We start from the raw sequence: 22,762 nt of genomic DNA, 5'->3' as shown, positions 1-22,762 counted from the left end.
TGACCATCACCAACAAGAGGGAGCCTGATCATTGCCCCTCGACATTCAATAGCATTACCATTGCTGAATTCCCACCAACGTTCTGTGGGACACCACTGACCAGAAGCTTAATTAGACAAGCGACAGCAATATGGTGGTTCGAACTGCAAGTTACAGACTGGGGGCGAAATTCTCCCCCAACGGCGCGATGTCCGCCGACTGGCGCCAAAGACGGCGCCAATCAGACGGGCATCACGCCGGCCCAAAGGTGCGGAATGCTCCGCATCTTTGGGGGCCGAGCCCCAACATTGAGGGGCTAGGCCGACGCCGGAGGGATTTCCGCCCCGCCAGCTGGCGGAAATGGCGTTTGTTTCCCCGCCAGCTGGCGCGGAAATGCGGCGCATGCACGGGAGCGTCAGCGGCCGCTGACAGTTTCCCGGCGCATGCGCGGGAGCGTCAGCGGCTGCTGAATGTTTCCCGCGCATGCGCAGTGGGGAGAGTCTCTTCCGCCTCCGCCATGGTGGAGGCCGTAGCGGAGGCGGAAGGGAAAGAGTGCCCCCACGGCACAAGCCCGCCCGCGGATCGGTGGGCCCCGATCGCGGGCCAGGCCACCGTGGGGGCACCCCCCGGGGTCAGATCGCCCCGCGCCCCCCCTCCCCAGGACCCTGGAGCCCGCCCACGCCGCCTGGTCCCGCCGGTAAATACCAGGTTTGATTTACGCCGACGGGACAGGCAATTTCTGGGCGGGACTTCGGCCCATCCAGGCCGGAGAATTGAACGGGGGGTCCCGCCAACCGGCGCGGCCCGATTCCCGCCCCCGCCCAATCTCCGGTACCGGAGACTTCGGCGGGGGCGGGGGCGGGATTCACGGCGGCCAACGGCCATTCTCCGACCCGGCGGGGGGTCGGAGAATGATGCCCTGGGAATTCAGCAGCAAGTAACTCACCTGCTGACTTCCCAAAGCCTGTCCACCATTTACAAGGTAGCAGTCAGGAGTGTGGTGAAATATTCTCCACTTGCCTGGATGAGTCCAGCTCCAATAACTCTCAAGACGTTTGACACCATCGAGAACAAAGCAATCCACTTAATCAACACTGTATACATCATCTTAAACAGTCACTCCCGCCACCACCTGTACACAGGCCGTAGTGTGAATTGCCTGCAAGATGCAGCACACCAAGCCTCTTCCTTTTATTTCAAAATATTTTTATTCAGGTTTTTCATTTTATACAATACAAAATAGACATGTCTGTGTAGACCAAATGCACTTTACAAAATCCAAACATTGGAGATAACTCCCAAGGCCCTACCTGTTTAATCCTCCCTGACACCCCCATCCTATCTGTCCTTACTGCCCCACATGCCCCCTCCCTTCCTATCCGCTATTGACCTCAAACAGGTCTTGGAACAGGCTGATGAATGACACCCACGATTTGTGGAAGCCCTCATCCGACCCTCGGATGGTATTTTGGAACTTCTCCAGATGGAGAAATTCCGACATGTCTGCCAGCCAGTCTGCAGCTGTGGGTGATGCTGCTGATCGCCAGTCGAGCACGATTCTCTGCTGTGCAATTAGGGAAGCAAAAGTCAGGGCGTCGGCCGTCTTCCCCATATAACGTTCTGGCTGGCCCAATACCCAGAAGACTGCCACTCTCGGGCATGACTCCACCCTCACCCCCACAACCTTGGGCATCGCCTTGAAGAAGGCTGTGCAGAACCCGACAAGTCTGGGGCAGGCCCAGAACTTGTGGGTGTGGTTGGCCGGGCCTCCCTGGCACCGTTCACATTTATCCTCCACCTCCGGGAAGAACCTGCCTGTTCAGGTTCTGGTTATGTGCGCTCTGTGCACCACTTTGAACTGCATGAGGCTTAGCCTTGCACAGGAGGAGGTGGGGTTGGCCCTGCTCAGTGCTATGCTCTAGAGTCCCCACCCTACTTCCGTCCCCATTTCTTCCTCTGATGGGAGCGCTGTCGCGGCTGGGCTCAGAGGGTTGTTCCTATGCAGGAGGACTCTTCCATTTTCACCCATTCCTGCTTGGAACCCTTACCCATCCCCTCACTCTTTTGACTCTGGCTGCCCAGTGGCAGTATTGCAGGTTCAGAAAGGCCAGGCCGCACATGGTTCTTCTCCTCTGCAGGCTATTTTTGGAGATTCTTGGATTCTTTTGTGCTGGTTTGAATGGTATTCCCTCCAGCTCCATCCCTCCCCCTGTAAGGTTCAACGAGAATACCTCACTCTTGCACAGATTGGGTTTGTAGCCTGAGAAGGCCCCAAACACTTCCAGGAGCCTCATGATTTCCATCAAGTCGGTCCGCGGGTCCGAAATGGAGCGGAGCAGGTCATCCGCATAGAGTTAGACTCTGTGCTATCTGCCTCCTCTTCAGATACCCTACCAGCCTTTTGCATCTCACAGAGCGATCGCTAGTGGTTCAATTGCCAGGGCAAACAGGAACGAGGACAGCGGACATCTCTGCCTGTGCCTCAGTGGAACTGGAAGTATTCAGAGCTGGTGGTGTTAGTCCGATCGCTTGTCTTGGGGGTGTTGTACAGGAGTTTCACCCACAAGGTGAACCCCGTCCCTAGCCCAAACTGCTCCAGTACCTCTATGAAGTACTTCATTTCGACTCTGTCGAAGGCCTTTTCTGTATCCAGGGAGATGATCACCTCTGGTGTTCTCTCCCCGGATGGGGTTAGTATCACATTCAGCAACCATTTGATGTTCACAGTTAGATGTCTACCCTTGACAAAGCCTGTCTGGTCCTCTGCGTCCACTTCTGGTACACAGTCTTCCAGTTCCTTGGCCAGGACGTTCGCGAGTACTTTTGCATCCACATTAAGCAGCAAAATCGGTCTGTATGATCTGCACTCCGTTGTGACTTTGTCTTTCTTGGGTATCAGCGATATGGTGTCCTATGTTAGCATAGGGCGCATGGAGCGAACATACCCCATAGGTTCGGGGCCAGGGCTGGTGCAAATTGGGTCCCGGCGCCTTACCCACCTGCATAGAGTTGATGCTCTCGATGACCTCTCTCAGTCCTATTGGTGCTTCCTGCTCCCTGCATCTATTGTCCCCCACGACAGGCATGTCCAATCCATCAAGGAACCGTTTCATCCCGGAGCACCGTCAGGGGGCTCAGAGGTGTACAGGCCTCAAATGCTTGCTTGACTTTTGTTTTGGTTTGGCTACCAGTCCGCTGCCTCTGCTATCTTTCACCTGTGCTGTCTCCCTGGTGGCTGGCTACTTTATTAGCTGGTGAGCCAACAGGCGGCTAGTCTTCTCTCCATGCTCATAAAAGGTCCTCCATGTCTGGCGGAGTTGGTACATGGCCTTCCTGGTGGATATCAGGTTACAGTCCATTTGTAGTTTCTTCCTCTATGGTTGGGGCCTCAGAATACCTTCTGTCAACCTCCAGGATGGAGTCGATCAGTTGTTGCCAAGCTGCCCTCTCTTCCCTATCTCTACCAGCCTTGAAGGTGATGATCTCTCCTCCAATCACCACCTTCAGTGCCTCCCAGAACGTGGAAGGTGAGACTTCCCCATTCTGGTTGTTAGTGATGTACTCGCCAATGGCTTGTGATGTTTTCTGGTAGAAGACCTCATCGGCCAAGAGGTCCATGTCCAACTTCCATGTGAGACGTTGGGCATGGCCCGTCTCCAACCTCACATCCATGTAATGTCGAGCGTGGTGGAAAATGACTATCGCGGAGTATTCCGTCTTTCTATGTCTGCAAAGAAGTCGATATGCATGTATACCTTGTGCACCAATGAAAAGAACGATAATTCCTTCTCACCAGGGTGTAGGAACCGCCACAGGTCCACTACCCCCATCTGTTCCATGAATGCTCACACTTATAAGACCATAGGACCAGAAGACATAGGAGCAGAATTAGGCCACTCAGCCCATCGAGTTTGCTCCGCCATTCAATCATGGTTGATATTTTCTCATCCCCATTCTCCTGCCTTCTCTCCATAACCCCTAATCCCATTATTAATCAAGAACCTATCTATCTCTGTCTTAAAGACACGCAGTGATTTGGCCTCCACAGCCTTCTGCGGCAAAGAGTTCCACAGATTCACCAACCTCTGGCTGAAGAAATTCCTCCTCATCTCTGTTTTCAAGGATCGTCCCTTTAGTCTGAGATTGTGTCCTCTGGTTCTAGTTTTCCTGCAAGTGGCATCCTCTCCACGTCCACTCTATCCAGGCCTCATAGTATCCTGGAAGTTTCAATAAGATCCATCCTCATCCTTCTAATCTCCAACGAGTACAGACCCAGAGTCCTCAACCGTTCCTCATACAACAAGTTCTTCATTCCAGGGATCATTCTTGTGAACCTCCTCTGGACCCTTTCCAAGGCCAACACAACCTTTGTTAGTTACGGGGCCCAAAACTGCTCACAATACTCCAAATGGGGTCTGACCAGAGCCTTATACAGCCTCAGAGGTACATCGCTGGACTTGTATTCTAGCCCTCTTGACATGAATGCTACCATTGCATCTGCCTTCTTAACTGCCGACTGAACCTGCACGTTAACCTTAAGAGAATCATGAGCAAGGACTCCCAAGTCCCTTTGTACTTCTGATTTCCTAAGTATTTCCCCATTTAGAAAATAGTCTATGCATAAATTCCTCCTTCCAAAGTGCATAACCTCACACTTTTCCACATTCTATTTCATTTGATACTTCATTACCCACTCTCCCAGCTTCTCCAAGTCCTTCTGCAGCCCCCTTGCTTCCTCAATACTACCTGTCTTTCTACAGATCTTTGTATCATCTGCAAACTTAGCAACAGTGCCTTCAGTTCCTTCTTCCAGATCATTAATGTATATTGTGAAAATTTGTGGTCCCAGCACAGCCCCTGAGGTACACCACTAGTCACCAGCTGCCATCCTGTAAAAGACCCGTTTATCCCCACTCTCTGCCTTCTGCCAGTCAGCCAGTCCTCTATCCATGCCAGGATCTTACCCTTAAAACCATGGGCTCTTAACTTATTTAAGTCTCCGATGCGGCACCTTGTCAAAGGCCTTCTGGAAATCTAAATAAATCATGTCCCCTGGTTCTTCTTTGTCTAACTTCCTTGTTATCTCCTTAAAGAACTCTAACAGATTTGTCAGACATGACCTCCCCTTGATGAAGCCGTGCTGACTCAGTCCTATTTTATCATGCACTTCCTAGTACTTTGCGATCTCATCTTTAATAACAGACTCTAAAATCTTACCAATGACCAAAGTCAGGCTAACCGGCCTATAATTTCCCATCTTCTGCCTCCCTCCCTTCTTAAACAGCGGTGTTACATTAGCCATTTTCCAGTCCTCTGGGACCCCTCTTGCCTCCAGTGATTCCTGAAAGATCACCACTAATGCCTCCACAATCTCCTCAGCTATCTCTTTTAGGACCGTGGGGTGTAGTCCATCCGGTCCAGGTGACGTATCCACCTTCAGACCTTTTAGTTTGCCCAGAACCATCTCCTTAGTGATGGCCACTGCACTCAACTCTGCCCCTGATTCTCCTGGAGCTCTGGCATCCCACTGGTGTCTTCCACCGTGAAGACTGATGCAATGTAACTATTCAGTTCGTCTGCCATTTTTTTGTTTCCTATTATTACTTCTCCAGCCACGTTTTCCAGTGGTCCAATGTCTATTTTTGCCTCGTGCTTACCTTTTATATATTGAAAGAAACTCTTCCTATCTTCTTTTATATTACTAGCTAACTTGCACTCATATTTCATCTTCTCTCCCCTTATTGCTTTTTTAGTTGTCTTCTGCGCGCTTTTAAATGATTCCCAATCCTCTGGCTTCCCACTAATGCTTGCCACTTTGTATGCTTTTTCTTTTGCTTTTATGCGGTCCTTGACTTCCATCGTCAACTATGGATGTCTTGTCCTGCCCTTAACATGTTTCGTCCTCCTTGGGATGAATTTCTGCTGTGCCTCCCGAATAACCCCCAAGAACTCCTGCCATTGCTGTTCCACTGTCTTCCCTGCTGGGCTCCTTTTCCAATCAACTTTGGCCTCTCCTCCCTCATGTCTTTGTAGTTACTCTTATTTAATTGTAATGCCGTTACATCTAATTGCAGCTTCTCCCTCTCAAACTGCTGGGTAAATTCTAGCATATTGTGGTCACTGCTCCTTGAGGGTTCCTTCACCTTAAGATCCCGAATCAAGTCTGCCTCATTGCAAATCACCAAATCTAGAATTGCCTGTTCCCTAGTGGGCTCTACCACAAGCTGTTCGTTCAGAGGCATCCTTGACCCCAGCACCAAAGAGGCAAGGCTAATTTTGACTAAAATTGCCTATTTGGCATCTGATGTGCATCTGCTCAGCGCATCACCGTCACCGGAAGTCCATCAAGCCTCTTCCGACCTCTGCCACCCAAAAGGAGGGCAGCTGGTGCAAGGGAACACCATTCTGACTTGTAAGTGTATCAGCTTTCCTTTATTGTCACTGGGTCAAAGTACTGAGATCCCCTCCCGAACAAACTGTGGATGTATCTGCAGCATGTGGACTGCAGCAGGTCAACAAGGCAGTTCACCACCACCTTCTCAAGAGCAATTATAGATTGGCGATAAATTTTGGCCTTGCCAGCAATGCCCACACCCCTAGATTGAAAATAAATGTAATATCCTTTTCACTCCCTTGTTCTCAGGAACTCTCTGTGTTCCCCCTGAACTTGATGATTTGCTTACTGTAGTGGAAAACCATTTTATTGGTGGAAACATTTCTGAATAGGGAGTGTTGAATAACAGATGTAATCTCTGAACAGTTTGGCTATGTGTAGCATCTGACAAAATCCAATCAGACTTCTCCAAGCGAGTCATTTTCAATATACAGTCAGTTACATCTTGAACAAATGGCACTGGTTGGTTATGAAGTTCACCATCGACTGGACAGTCCTATTTCTTCACTGTCACAAATAACAAAACTTGTTTTCATTCTCTTAATGGTGTATAATTCACTAATATAATGGATATTGAGTAAAGCATCACTAGAAAATGGCGAGAATTAAAGTGAGAGGGAAGCATAAGAACATAAGAACTAGGAGCAGGAGTAGGCCATCTGGCCCCTCGAGCCTGCTCCACCATTCAATGAGATCATGGCTGATCTTTTGTGGACTCAGCTCCACTTTCCTGCCCGAACACCATAACCCTTAATCCCTTTATTCTTCAAAAAACTATCTATCTTTATCTTAAAAACATTTAATGAAGGAGCCTCTACTGCTTCACTGGGCAAGGAATTCCATAGATTCACAACCCTTTGGGTGAAGAAGTTCCTCCGAAACTCAGTCCTAAATCTACTTCCCCTTATTTTGAGGCTATGCCCCCTAGTTCTGCTTTCACCCGCCAGTGGAAACAACCTGCCCGTATCTATCCTATCTATTCCCTTCATAATTTTATATGTTTCTATAAGATCCCCCCTCATCCTTCTAAACTCCAACGAGTACAGTCCCAGTCTACTCAACCTCTCCTCGTAATCCAACCCCTTCAGCTCTGGGATTAACCTAGTGAATCTCCTCTGCACACCCTCCAGCGCCAGTACGTCCTTTCTCAAGTAAGGAGACCAAAACTGAACACAATACTCCAGGTGTGGCCTCACTAACACCTTATACAATTGCAGCATAACCTCCCTAGTCTTAAACTCCATCCCTCTAGCAATGAAGGACAAAATTCCATTTGCCTTCTTAATCACCTGTTGCACCTGAAAACCAACTTTCTGCGACTCATGCACTAGCACACCCAGGTCTCTCTGCACAGCAGCATGTTTTAATATTTTATCATTTAAATAATAATCCCTTTTGCTGTTATTCCTTATACAAAGAATAATCTAACCATCATTTCTGGGGCACTCTAAATTTGTCTTTATGAACAGATGGAAAAGTGCAAAAATTACCTCATCTGTAAATTTTATATTTTATTCAAAAGGCTGTCCACTGGTTCAACAATTTGATCCAATTTAATATATGAAGTTCAGTCCCAGGGACTTTGCTAATTAGCGATAGTTGGGACAAAACAATTGACCACCATGAGGAAAAGGATGGTAAATGGAAATGAACCACAGAAATCAGTTTGGTCTCTCATTTGTGTATTTGGTGGCCTGAGGGTTGTCCTAAGAACCCAAAGATTCTTTGCCTAACTGCTGTGTGACAAATCTGTCTATTTGCTTTTGCTGGAAGACAGGATTAGGGTTGGTCGAGAGATCCTTGACAGTCAAATAACCTGATAGCACACTCCCCGGGCTCATCCATGAAAAAGAATAATCACTTAGAAAGGGGAAATGGCTGACACCCATGGAACTGTAATATAGGCAAAGAATCAATGCCTTCATAACAGAGGGGTATGAGATAAATTGACAATAAAAGGGCAGGTCTGTATTAAATGACCAAATGAGCAAACAGGAAATAGATGCAATTCCGTACGTCAATACCTCAAGATCATTGAAAAGCACTTCTGGTGGAGTGACGCCATTTTTCATTGCAATTTGTCGGAGTATTGCTTCAGCCTCCTGTACCCTTCCCTTTATCAACAGCCAACGTGGAGATTCAGGAATAAACCTGGAATTATAATTATTTTGTTTTAAATAAAGAGTACGAAACTTATACAAAGTGTTTTATATTTACCTGGGGGTTCCCAGGTATCTGTTGCTCATACAAGAGCAGCAGATACCTGGGAACCCCATCACCTGGGGGTTCCCCTCCAAGTCACTCACCACCCTGACTTGGAAATATATCACTGTTCCTTCACTGTCGCTGGGGCAACATCCTGGAACTCCCTCCATAATAGCACAGTGGGTGTACCTACATCTCAAGAAGTGCAGCGGTTCAAAATGCTCTCTAATGATGGATATTAACATATATTTTTTATCTTAATCAAGGTGTTGATTCAGAAATGGCACTGATAAAGGGTGGTGTTTCTGGATGGAGAATGAATTAGCAAATGTCTGGTAACTTTGAACAGTGTCTCACGCTGATATAGAGTATAGTACAGGGAAACTGAAAGAGAACGAAGAAACGGGTACATTTTTGTATCTGATACTCCAACAGTGGGAATTGCACATCTCTTACGGAATTTCAATTCCATTCGTTTTAATGGAAGGAAAAGCAAAAGTCTCTATTCCCAGCCTGCAATCGTACCTGATTGATTTTCCTCATCATGCTCTGCTCAGACACGATGGAATAATCCATGTGGGAATGAAGATCAAGCTCACGGATTTAACAACAAATTCCTGGGGAAAACACCTTGCAGAATTTCTCTGAGCCCGATCGATTGACCTCGTTGTGTCTGACTCGGAACGCGATGAGGCCGTCAAATCACATGGGAGACCTCTCATGAATTAAAGGGTTTTGATACTTTTAATTTCTCGACCCCAGAGGATTGTGGATACTCAGCCATTGAAAATGGCCAAGACAGATTGACAGATTTTTGGATGCGAAAGATATCAACGGATGTGGGTTTGGTGCAGAAACATGGGGCGGGATTCTCCGACCCCCCACCCGGGTCGGTGAATTGCCGGGAGGCGGCGTGAATCCCGCCCCCGCCGGCTGCCGAATCCTCCGGTGCCAGGGATTTGACGGGGGCGGGAATCGCGCCGCGCCGGTCGCCGGCTACTGGCAGCCGCCCCCCCCCGGCGATTCTCCGGCCCGTGATGGGCCGAGTGGCCGCCTGTTTTCGACCGGTCCCGCCAGTGTAAATTAAAGTAGGTACATACCGGCGGGACCTGGCTGCACTGGCGGCCTCCAGGGTCCTCGGGGGGGGGGGGACCTGGCCCCGAGAGGAACCCACCGATCTGCGGGCGGGCCTGTGTCGTGGGGGCACTCTATTCCTCCACGTCGGCTGGTGCGGTCCTCTGCGATGGCCGACGCGGAGATGAATCCCCCCTGCGCATGGGAATGGATGGCACCAGCACACGCTGGCACTCCCGCGCATGCGCCAACTCGCGCCGGCCGGCGGAGGCCCTTCGGCGGCGGTTAGCGTGGTGCCAAGCCCCTTCTGCGCCGGCCGGCGCGATGCAAACCACTCCGGAGCCGGCCTAGTCCCTGAAGGTGTGGAGCATTCCGCACCTTTGGGGGGGCCCGACGGCGGAGTGGTTCTCGCCACTCCCCGACGCCGGGACCGCCCGCCCCGCCGGGTAGGGGAGAATCCCGCCCATGGAACTATTATAGAAGATTAACCATATCTATTTAATGGCAGAAATGTTTCGAAATTCCCGGCTATCATTTTGGCTCAGTAAATCATACTTGCTGCATCTCCTTTGTTTAATTTCCAGTTTTCGGATCGACTTTTATTATAGGCCACTTATATTTATTGTTTTATAGGATTTAAAAAACAAATTTTCTGCTTGTTGAAGTTCTGAGGTGTGATTATCAAAACTGAAGTCTGTTTTCAGCAGATCTTTGACAGATGTCCGTCTGCCTCAGAATCATGCTTTTAGAATGTATTTCTGAAAGAGCACATCACCTGCCCATTGAAGAACCCATTAGATTTTAAACCCATTGGTATCTGGTAAAATTGGGTGCGTATTGAAATCAGCTGGCGATTGATTCCAATGGTACTTCCTCAACTGTGATGGTGAAAATTACCCACACTGAACATCCGGTCTCCCATCACTGTCAAGCAGACATCACCACACCTCTTTAGTAAACGTTCAATATTGATCCTTATCCTTACCCTCACCAAAGAAGGACACTCATTTCCTTCTGGAATCAATGGCAGACGCTAACGGCAATAAAGGTTCTTACCTAAAGATGACATTGGTTAATTCTACCTACCACCACAAGGGAATGTACAGGAGCCCAGGGAGAGACAGGAATAAAAGCAACATCGGCCAGCTTCGTATGAAGTATGCAACTAAAGGCAGAGCCATATAGCCGATTGCAAAGGAAATGCAAGTTCCCAATGTCGAGAATGCAATTCGAATGGATTTCCCAAGGAGTTCTGATCCTGTAAGAAGAGAATAGGGAAGGACAAGTCAGATAGAAGATTTGAAAGAAACCTGTATTCATAAAAAAGAAGTGCTGGAAAATTGAATGGAATTAAAAGTTGATTAAATCCCTGGACCTAATGATCTACATTCCAGGGCGTTGAAAGAGGTGGTTGTCGAGATTGCGAATATATTGGTGATCATCTTGTAAAATATTATAGATTCTGAAACAGTGTCTGAAGTTTGGGAAGTAGCAAATGTCATCCCACTTTTTGAAAAAGGAGAATGCAGGAAACCTCAGACCTGTTAGCCTGTCATTAGTAGCAAAAACTGCAATGATTGGACACTGAGAAAATAATGGAGAGATTGGGCAGAGTCAGCATGGATTTATGGAAAGGAAATCATGTTTGATAAACCTGCTGAAGTTTTTTTGAGGATGTTACGAGCAGAATAGATAAAGGGGAACCACTGTATGTGGTACATTTGGATCTTCAGAAGGCTTTTGATAAGGTCCCACCTTAGTGAGCAAAATTCGAGCACATCGGCTGGTTTAGCACAGTGGGCTAAACAGCTGGCTTGTAAAACTGAACAAGGCCAGCAGAGCGGGTTCAATTCCCGTTCCGGCCTCCCCGAACAGGTGCCGGAATATGGTGTCTAGGGGCTTTTCACAGTAACTTCATTGAAGCCTACTTGTGATAATAGGCGATTATTATTATTGTGGAATTGGGGGAAATATACTGGCATGGAGTGAGGATTGGTTAATGGACACAAAACAAAACAGAGATAAATGGATCATTCACAAGTTGGCAGGCCGTGACAAGTGGCGGTCCACAAGCGGCAATGTTTGGGCCCCAGCTATTCACAATCTATATCAATTATTAGGTTGTGGGGGCTGAATATAAAGGCCGGGATTATTCGTTCCCCTCCGCTAAGATCGGGAATCCCGATCGGGCGGAAATTCCGGTGACGGGTCAAAATCTGGGCGGCAAACCGGTCGTGAGCTCCGTGCCCACTCACCAGCAATAGCGGGTTCGCCGATGGCCCAGTCGGGCTTCCAGCCCTACCTGGTGGGACCATGCAAATAGCTCATAAGAACTAGTTTGTTTTCCAGTGGTGGTCAGGTTGCACCACTCACGAGCCAAGATGTTCCCCCCCCCCAGCTGAGAGTCCCGCTGATGTGACTGGTCACAAGTATTTAGGTGCATGGACCTGGCGTCTTGCAATCCAAGCGGCATCAAGGTGGGAAGCACCCTCCCAACAATTGCCCTTTTGTTCTTTCTGGGAGCTCGGGGAGGGGGGGGGGTGCGGTTTGTGCTGGGGTGGTGGGGCTCAGGTTGAGAGTCTTTCTTGGGATGGAGCTACTTTGGATACCTTCCCCACTTGCAGCATTTAATCCCATTAAAACATTTGTTGCCATACAACAGTTAAAGATTTCCCATAATAAAGTGCTCATCCATAACTCCATACTGCAATTCATTTTATGAGCCTGCCTCTTTGTTCTCGAGTGCTTCATCGAAAGTGAAGCTGCAGCCACCCCAGCTGCTCTTTCCTCGAGAACAAAGAGGCAGAGTCAGGAAGAAATGCGGTTAGGGGGTGGGGGGGGGGGGGGGGTGGGAGGTTGAGGGAGGTGGTGGGGGAGCCCCCAAAGGGGGGAGGGGGTAGCCTCAGTTGGGGGGGGGGTGGCTGCTGTCTCAGCACATGCTAGTGTGCTATGCCACGCTGGATTGTTTGTACCCATAACGGGGGCAACCCCAGCCCCTGTCTATCTGTCCCGCCGACCACCCACAACATCCACTGACCGTGGCAGCCTCTGGCTGCTCAGTTGAATGCTATTGCTAATAGAGAATTGGCAATCATAGTTAAGTGAGCACTTCACACCTCCCAAGTCAACTCCCATGGGTGGGCTGGCCATGTGGCATGTGGAGGTTATTACCTAGCACCTCAATCAGACCGTGATACCTGAACACTGTGCCGCAACACTGCAGGAAGCAGCACTACAGACGCAGTGGCCAACATCCGAACACCCAGGTTCTGGGCCCCAGCACCATGAACATTCCTGAGAGCAAAGGGTGGATGTGGGCAGCAGTGAGGGGGCCAGTGCCCGGTCCAAATAACATTATGTGCGGAGTCTGAGATACAGGTTTTGGGGCCCAATGATCAAGGGCCCCCACTGCAGCTGGGGATGCGTGGGCAGGGCGTGTTGGATGGCAGGGGATGTGGGGGAAAGAGGGGAAGAGGGAGGTATGGGGGAATGGAGGGTCTGGGGGTAGAAGACAGCGCTTGCTGGCATTCTCTCACCCTCTCCAATTCCTTGTGGTGCTGCTGGCTGGCCAGGTGAGCAGGTGCTGGAGGAGGCGGTGGCGGTAGCAGCAGCGTTGGCAGAGGCTTGAGGCAGTGACCCATGTTCAGGGCCCCACCCCACACCATGAGGACCCGGCCACCCATCAGGCCAGGGGGGGACCCAGCGGGGAGGCCAGTGATGGTCCAAGGTATACATACGTCGCAGGTCTTTCAAACAAGTGACAGACAGCATGTGTGAGATGCTGCCTCAACAAGGGGATGGTGTGGCACTTGAAAGTCACGGCCACATTCTATGGACTGCATCAGATCCAGAGGCTCAGCATCTGATTGGAACCCAGCTGGGTTCTGGAACCCAGCAGACCTCTGTCTGCTACCTCGCCTGGGGATTCCTACCTCCAGCTGATTGCATCAGCAACTGTGAGGTACTCACTAGAATGTGCCCCAGAAGCCTGCCCACCACTGTCACTGACCAAGATGTGTGTCTGCGCTGATGGAGGGTGGGGATGACAGCTGTGCTAAGAATATGGTGTTCTCCTTGGAGCCCCCCTCCAAGGTGTTCTCTCGGGAGGCAGAGTGGGGCGGAACCACCCAGATGGGCCAGCACTGTCGGACGGAAATCCTGCGAGAGAATGGACATGTGAGCAGAGGGAGGGATGGAGCACCAGAAACGACCCCGCTAATCCTGCCAAAACAGGGCACTGTTGTTTTTTCATTAGATTGCACCCATCATCTCAGCCCTTATGTATTGCACATAATAGAGGATACATAAATATAATGGCATTTGAAAAGGAATTAAAAAGAAACGTCTAATAGACATTGGGGCTCGAGATAATTAACTTCTCTGGATCCAAGAAAGTTAAAAAGTCAATGATGACAATAAAGCAATCAGTCCATGGCAGCTCATCCCTCTGATACTCTGACTAACATTTGTAGCCATTTCTCATTTCAACTACTGAAGGAGATCCCTTCGTAACGATGTTGATCCTGGGTTCCAATTCGCACAATTCACATATAATCTGCATTTCAAAATCCAAACTCTAACATTTGGCTGTTTGCTTTGACATTTCTGCAGCTACTGATTTTCTCAACAGCACCTTCAGCCCCACCACTGATGCATAATCCCCAACAACGCCATTACTCTCTCTCACATGGCTGGTGCCCCTCTCGAGCCTCTTCTCCCCTTCCTTAATTCTAATGACACAAAGAATGTTACTGTTTTGGTGGATAACTGGCTGAGCCTTTCACTGCCACATCTGGATGGATCACATAAAGCACTATTCAGTCTTGTTCTTATTTATTTTATCTGCAGACAATTACAGTCTCATCCTAGAGTGCAAATAAAACCTGAGACAACTTGCATCAACTGCAAACCATTTACTGAAACACTTTTCTCTGTCACCATTCAAAAGTGGAAAGGAAGAATATATGAGAAGAGCGCAGGGATTTCTTTCTCACTAAGTCTAAGCCCATTTGATCAGTTGGGGCAGCACGGTAGCACAGTGGTTAGCATAGTTGTTTCACAGCTCCAGGGTCCCAGGGTCGATTCCCAGCTTGGATCACTGTCTGTGCCGAGTCTGCACATTCTCCCCGTGTGTGCGTGGGTTTTCTCCGGGTGCTCCGGTTTCCTCCCACAGTCCAAAGATGTGCAGGTTAGATGGATAGGCCTTGCTAAATTGCCCTTAGTGTCCAAAAGGGCTGGGTGGGGTTGCTGGGTTGCGGGGATAGGGTAGAGGTGTGGGCTTAGGTAGGGTGCTCTTTCCAAGGGCCGGTGCAGACTCGATGGGCTGAATGGCCTCCTTCTGCACTGTAAATTCTGTACATTTTATGATTATTTCTGTTGGCTCCTGCCCTTCCGTCCATCTGCTGGACCAGTCTTCCTTTGAAGATTCCCACTGCCCTGGCCCTAAACTCACATCTTCTGAACTCACATCTTTCTCTATTTTCTCTCATAATTGACCTCATATTCTCTTCTGATCTTGTCTATGAGAACCACCTCTAGCTCCATTGACCCTATTCCTATACAACTACACAACTTTCCTTCCCCGTGGCAATATTAGCTGATAATGTTAATGCATCTCCCTCTTCCAATCCTGCTCCTCGCTCCTTTAAATCTGTTGTCCTCAACCCCTCATCAAAATGTTAACTCTTGATCCCATCATCTTTGCAAACCACCACCCCATACGCAACCTCCATTTTCTTACAAAAGACAAGAATGTGTGGTTGCCTCCCAAAATCCATGCCTATTTTCCCTCAAAAGTGATGTTTAAATCCCTCCAATCAGGTTTCTAGGTAGCACAGACAACTTTTGCTAAAATCATAACACATGTGACTAGCAATAGGTAAAAATATGCCTAGTAACAGCAGTAACCCAAATGTGATGAGGCGTGATGGGATACATTTGCCCAGCAACAGGTGTCATGGGTCGGCCCAGCAACAGGTAGAAAGAAATCTGCCTAGCGACAGCAGTAGACAGCATTCAAAAGACATAATGAGATGTGATTTTAAAAATAACGAGACGCAGGTGTTTCAACAAATGATATATGGTTGCCAGCACCCACAGGAGATGAGAGTCAGTTTACACCTATGAAGTAGCAACACGGTGGCGCAGTGGTTAGAACCGAGGACCTAGGTTCGATCCCGGCCCCGGGTCACTGTCCGTGTGGAGTTTGCTCATTCTTCCCATGTCTGCATGGGTCTCATCCACATAACCCAAAAAGATGTGCAGGGTAGGGAAATTAACCACTCTAAATTACAACTCAATTGGACAAAAGAATTGGGTACTCTAAATTTATTTTAAAAAGATAACACCAAAGATGCGAATTTGAAATCTAACAGCCAGTAGCATAGGTCATTACCTATGTCTTAGAGCCAAGGTCATGCAGAAACCTTCATAAAGGCAGTTTAAATATCTTCGCTGGATCAGGAAAAGATGTTTCCCAATTTGCATACCCACACTGTATGGTAATTATCAGTTGGATTTGACTTACAGATATACATAAATTTGGATGTTGCTGGGAAAGATGAAGTCTTAAGCAGAACAGAGATCATGGATATAGTTTGGAACAAGGGTTATGTTCGATATAAACTTTGCGCGTTAGTGATTCATATACTCCAATTGATCTCGAGTATGGTAGCTTTATTTGCGTATATTCATCTTTTCTTTAATTTAATAAATAGTTATTAATAATTGTTACATGATGATTGGGCTGATTATTCTCACTGGGGTTTCATTGGACTCCTCAATCCATTCCAAAAAAAACCCCAAAATTATACACCCCCATGAACCGGTGTTCCACATTGGGATACCCTCACAGATACCATCAGCGTGGTTTGTGACACTCTGACAGAGGTAAAATTTCTCTCTTTGTCCTTCTCAACTTATCTGCAGCCTTTGACATGGTTGACTACATGAGCCTCCTCCAATGCTTCTCCCACTTATCCAGCTGAGCGGGGCAGCGCTTGCCTGTTTTCAATCTTCTCTATCCTAACCATAGATGGAGAATCAGCTGAAATAGTTTCTCTACCTGTTCCTGCAGAGTTACCTTTTGGGTCCTCCAAGTTTGTATCCATGGCTGTATCTTATTTCTCATTTGCATACTGTGACATCATCAAAAATTACAGCATTAAGTTCTCACAGGTATACAGTGACTTCCAACTCTACATCACCATGACCTCTTCCAACTCCTCCACAGTTGCTAAATTATTGGACTGCTTGTCTGATATCTAGTACTGGATGAACAGAAATCTTTTCCAATTAATCTTTGGGACAGCCAAAACTATTCTGTTTGGGTCCCAATACAAACCCTCTGCTCTAGTTGTCCACTTTGACTTTTTCCCTGGTAAATTATGGCTAAAACAAACTTTTTGATATTATATTTGACATCAAAATGAGTTTCCAAATACATATCTGCACTATCGCTAATACCACCAATTTTAACCTTCACAACATAAGTTCACAATCAATAAAAAATAACATTGCAAACCTTCCACAATGTCTCATTGCTGAAACCCTGAACTCACCTTTGTTAGATTTAACTATTCAATCCACTCCTGACTCCTCTCCCACATTCCACCTTCCCAAATCTTGAGGTCATCCTAAAATATTTTTCCTCTGACTTTATTTTCGCTAAATCCTGTTCACACATTGCCCAGTGCTTGTTGTGCCACACTGGCTCTTTGTCAAACTAGGCTTTGATTTTAAAATTCTCATCCTTATTCTCAGGTCCCTCCATTGACTTTCCCTTCCCTATTTCTCCCTCATAAACTTCCTCCAGCCTCATAACCTCCGATACTTCCCTGTTACTCTAATTCTGACCTCGTGAACATCCCTGATTTTAACTGCTCCACTAATGGTGGGCATGCTTTAAGCTGTCAAATACCAACTTTTTTCCCTAAACCTCTCTGCTTCGCTTTCTTCCTGCTGGACATAACATAAAACATGTCTCTTTGACCAAGCTTTTTTGATCATTGTGGTTTCCTTGGGCCCTCTTCAATTGCCAGGGCTTCTCCTGAGCCCACTAAACGTAAAAGTCAGCTTGTTTCTTCTTGCTATGCTCCACTTCCTTCTTAACTTAACTTGCACCTCTCCTTGCCCCCTGTCTCTGTACCCTGTCTGGAATTCATCTCTCTTTGGGGCTCTCCCTGTTCCCTGCCTGGGACACCTGTCAGCAATATCTTCTCCCAGTCTCATGACCCAGGTTTTCACACAATTTTTCCATTTTTTGCACAGGCCCTGCGTGCCTGTGCTTAGCCAAAAAAACTTAAATTGTGCATGTGCAGTCTGCTCTGAGTCCACGTATGTACAGAACCTTTGAGATCTGTCAGGATAACTCTGCTCTTGGCAGAAATCTCCACCAGCACTTAAGAAGCTCAACACCATCCAGGACAAAGCAGGCCGCTTGACTGCTATTCTTTCCACAAAAATTCAATCCCTCCACCGCCAACTAATAGTGGCAGCCGTGTGTACCATCTACAAGGTACACTGCAGGAATTCACCAAGATTCCTGAGGCAGCACCTTTTAAACCCAGGACCACTATCATCTAAAAGGACAAGGGCAGCAGAGACCTGGAAACACCACCAACTGGACCTTTGCCTCCACGTCACTGACTTGGAAATATATCGCCATTCCTTCACTGTCGCTGGGTCAGAATCTGGGTCTGGAATTGCCTCCCTTGCAGCACTGTGGGACTTGGGTCGAACTATAGTTCAGAAACTTCAGCCGTTCAATGAAGCAGCTCACCACCACCCACTGAAGAGCAACTAGGGATGGTCAATAAATGCTGGTCCAGCCAGCAATGCCCACATTCCGTAAAACGAATAAAAAAAGGGAAGCTGCTCCCATTTCTTTGCAAGGAGTGGTCCTTATGCTTACACTCCAGTGCTCTTCTGTATGGTCGATAGTTGATGTTTCACGGGGTTCTTGAGGGTGCTTGAGTCTCTTATAAAACTTAATGGCAACACAATCTTAAGTGGTGACCTGGTCTGCATTTGTCCCTGTTCCTATTATGATCTCATATGATATTAGTCCTGGATAAGTCAGACGCCAGACTGAAACCTGCCTTGATCGATCCTTGCTATATTTTAAACTGTGGAAATATGTTACTGAACAATTTCATAGGAGTTTGCTGATGAACATTTATTACAAAGAATAAAATATGTATTAAAACAAGAGAAGTGAACTACATTATACCAGACAATATGTTTGGAAAGATCTCAATCCAAATCCAAGAAAATGCTTCAAATATTCCCTGTTCCTGAACCCCAGCAATTTCTTTATCAGAAAGAACAAACAAAGAGAACAAAGAACAAAGAAATGTACAGCATAGGAACAGGCCCTTCGGCCCTCCAAGCCCGTGCCGACCATGCTGCCCGACTAAACTACAATCTTCTACACTTCCTGGGTCCGTATCCTTCTATTCCCATCCTATTCATATATTTGTCAAGATGCCCCTTAACTGTCCCTATCGTCCCTGCTTCCACTACCTCCTCTGGTAGCGAGTTCCAGGCACCCACTACCCTCTGCGTACAAAACCTGCCTCGTACATCTACTCTAAACCTTGCCCCTCTCACCTTAAACCTATGCCCCCTAGTAATTGACCCCTCTACCCTGGGGAAAAGCCTCTGACTATCCACTCTGTCTATGCCCCTCATAATTTTGTATACCTCTATCAGGTCTCCCCTCAACCTCCTTCGTTCCAGTGAGAACAAACCGAGTTTATTCAACCGCTCCTCATAGCTAATGCCCTCCATACCAGGCAACATTCTAGTAAATCTCTTCTGCACCCTCTCTAAAGCCTCTACATCCTTCTGGTAGTGTGGCGACCAGAATTGAAAACTATACTCCAAGTATGGCCTAACTAAGGTTCTATACAGCTGCAACATGACTTGCCAATTCTTATAGTCAATGCCCCGGCCAATGAAGGCAAGCATGCCGTATGCCTTCTTGACTACCTTCTCCACCTGTGTTGCCCCTTTCAATGACCTGTGGACCTGTACTCCTAGATCTCTTTGACTTTCAATACTCTTGAGGGTTCTACCATTCACTGTATATTCCCTACCTGCATTAGACCTTCCAAAATGCATTACCTCACATTTGTCCGGATTAAACTCCATCTGCCATCTCTCCGCCCAAGTCTTCAGACAATCTAAATCCTGCTGTATCCTCCGGCAGTCCTCATCGCTATCCGCAATTCCACCAACCTTTGTGTCGTCTGCAAACTTACTAATCAGACCAGTTACATTTTCCTCCAAATCATTTATATATACTACAAAGAGCAAAGGTCCCAGCACTGATCCCTGTGGAACACCACTGGTCACAGCCCTCCAATTAGAAAAGCATCCCTCCATTGCTACTCTCTGCCTTCTATGGCCTAGCCAGTTCTGTATCCACCTTGCCAGCTCACCCCTGATCCTGTGTGACTTCACCTTTTGTACTATCTACCATGAGGGGCCTTGTCAAAGGCCTTACTGAAGTCCATATAGACAACATCTACTGCCCTACCTGCATCAATCATCTTAGTGACCTCCTCGAAAAACTCTATCAAGTTAGTGAGACACGACCACCCCTTCACAAAACCGTGCTGCCTCTCACTAATACGTCCATTTGCTTCCAAATGGGAGTAGATCCTGTCTCGAAGAATTCTCTCCAGTAATTTCCCTCCCACTGAAGTAAGGCTCACCGGCTTGTAGTTCCCGGGATTATCCTTGCTACCCTTCTTAAACAGAGGAACAACATTGGCTATTCTCCAGTCCTCCGGGACATCCCCTGAAGACAGCGAGGATCCAAAGATTTCTGTCAAGGCCTCAGCAATTTCCTCTCCAGCCTCCTTCAGTATTCTGGGGTAGATCCCATCAGGCCCTGGGGACTTATCTACCTTAATATTTTTTAAGACACCCAACACCTTGTCTTTTTGGATCACAATGCGACCCAGGCTATCTACACCCCCTTCTCCAGACTCAACATCTACCAATTCCTTCTCTTTGGTGAATACTGATGCAAAGTATTCATTTAGTACCTCGCCCATTTCCTCTGGCTCCACACATAGATTCCCTTGCCTATCCTTCAGTGGGCCAACCCTTTCCCTGGCTACCCTCTTGCTTTTTATGTACGTGTAAAAAGCCTTGGGATTTTCCTTAACCCTATTTGCCAATGACTTTTCGTGACCCCTTCTAGCCCTCCTGACTTCTTGCTTAAGTTCCTTCCTACTTTCCTTATATTCCACGCAGGCTTCGTCTGTTCCCAGCCTTTTAGCCCTGACAAATGCCTCCTTTTTGTTTTTGACGAGGCCTACAATATCACTCGTCATCCGAGGTTCCCGAAAATTGCCGTATTTATCTTTCTTCCTCACAGGAACATGCCGGTCCTGTATTCCTTTCAACTGCCACTTGAAAGCCTCCCACATGTCAGATGTTGATTTGTCCTCAAACATCCGCCCCCAATCTATGTTCTTCAGTTCCCGCCTAATATTGTTATAATTAGCCTTTCCCCAATTTAGCACATTCATCCTCGGACCACTCTTATCCTTGTCCACCAGTACTTTAAAACTTACTGAATTGTGGTCACTGTTACCAAAATGCTCCCCTACTGAAACATCTACCACCTGGCCGGGCTCATTCCCCAATACCAGGTCCAGTACCGCCCCTTCCCTAGTTGGACTGTCTACATATTGTTTTAAGAAGCTCTCCTGGATGCTCCTTACAAACTCCGCCCCGTCTAAGCCCCTGGCACTAAGTGAGTCCCAGTCAATATTGGGGAAGTTGAAGTCTCCCATCACCACAACCCTGTTGTTTTTACACTTTTCCAAAATCTGTCTACCTATCTGCTCCTCTATCTCCCGCTGGCTGTTGGGAGGCCTGTAGTATACCCCCAACATTGCGACTGCACCCTTCTTATTCCTGATCTCTACCCATATAGCCTCACTGCCCTCTGAGGTGTCCTCCCGCAGTACAGCTGTGATATTCTCCCGAACAAGTAGCGCAACTCCACCTCCCCTTTTACATCCCCCTCTATCCCGCCTGAAACATCTAAATCCTGGAACGTTTAGCTGCCAATCCTGCCCTTCCCTCAACCAGGTCTCTGTAATGGCAACAACATCATAGTTCCAAGTACTAATCCAAGCTCTAAGTTCATCTGCCTTACCCGTAATACTTCTTGCATTAAAACATATGCACTTCAGGCCACCAGACCCGCTGTGTTCAGCAACTTCTCCCTGTCTGCTCTGCCTCAGAGCCACACTGTCCCTATTCCCTAGTTCTCCCTCAATGCTCTCACCTTCTGACCTATTGCTCCCGTGCCCACCCCCCTGCCATACTAGTTTAAACCCTCCCGTGTTTAACAATTCCCGGATAAAACAATTTCCAATATCTACCTGATATTCTCATATTCAGTAGTCTGAGGTATATGAGAATGAACAGGTGATCTGTGGTCAGACATACCACACTACAAAGTAAATGACAAATGCAACAAAAGCAGACTCCATAGGTTTTCAACAACCCACCCAGACATTTTTCACATTATGAAGCAGCCAGCCTCAAATCAAAGTAGGTTTTCAACAGCATCAACCAGTTGTGCTGGCTGACGCAGGCGAGCGACGAGGTAGGGGTCGGCTGGGGCGGCCGCCGGAGAAAAGACAGCACGGCCAAGGCTGGGGCGGGGGGGTTTGCGGGTACCGGTGGAGGATGCTCCCAAGGACCGGGGGTGCATGCCGGTGGTCGGGGTCGGTGCTGGAGGTGGAGGGGGGGGGGGGTGTTGGGGTCGGGGTGAGGAGGGGATCGGGGGTGTGGGGTGTCGAGGATCGGAGTGCTGCGGAGGGGATCGGGGGTGCCGGGGATCGGAGTCCCGGGGAGGGGATCGGGGGTGCCGGGGATCGGAGTGCCGAGGAGGAGATCGGGTGTGCCGGGGTTTGGAGTGGGGGGAGGGAATCAGAGGTTCCGGGGATCGGAGTGCCGGAAAGGGGATCGGGGGTGCTGGGGTTCGGAGTGCCGGGGAGGGGATCGGGGGTGCCGGGGTTCGGAGTGCCGGGGAGGGGATCGGGGGTGCCGGGGATTGGAGTGCCGGGGAGGGGATCAAGG

General features: G+C 48.1%; 1 protein-coding gene across 4 annotated transcripts in view; it reads right to left on the bottom strand.

Moving 5' to 3' along the window:
* The window catches only part of LOC140427051 (organic cation/carnitine transporter 2-like), a 182,506-nt gene that overhangs the window by 54,263 nt on the left and 105,481 nt on the right, over positions 1–22,762 (bottom strand). For all 4 annotated transcript variants that reach the window (XR_011948376.1, XM_072512497.1, XM_072512496.1 and 1 more), the window contains exons 4-5: positions 10,739–10,910; positions 8,398–8,524 (exon numbers count right to left, since the gene is read on the bottom strand). Coding sequence is in view for 3 of the 4 variants with exons in the window: in XM_072512497.1 (XP_072368598.1) it covers positions 8,398–8,524; positions 10,739–10,910 (299 nt within the window). In the remaining variant the exon portion in view is untranslated. The remainder of the gene's footprint in view (positions 1–8,397; positions 8,525–10,738; positions 10,911–22,762) is intronic.

The sequence above is a fragment of the Scyliorhinus torazame genome, chromosome 7 (assembly GCF_047496885.1).
Source record: "Scyliorhinus torazame isolate Kashiwa2021f chromosome 7, sScyTor2.1, whole genome shotgun sequence".
Classification (NCBI taxonomy): domain Eukaryota; kingdom Metazoa; phylum Chordata; class Chondrichthyes; order Carcharhiniformes; family Scyliorhinidae; genus Scyliorhinus; species Scyliorhinus torazame.
This window is presented reverse-complemented; position numbering and strand designations above follow the sequence as displayed.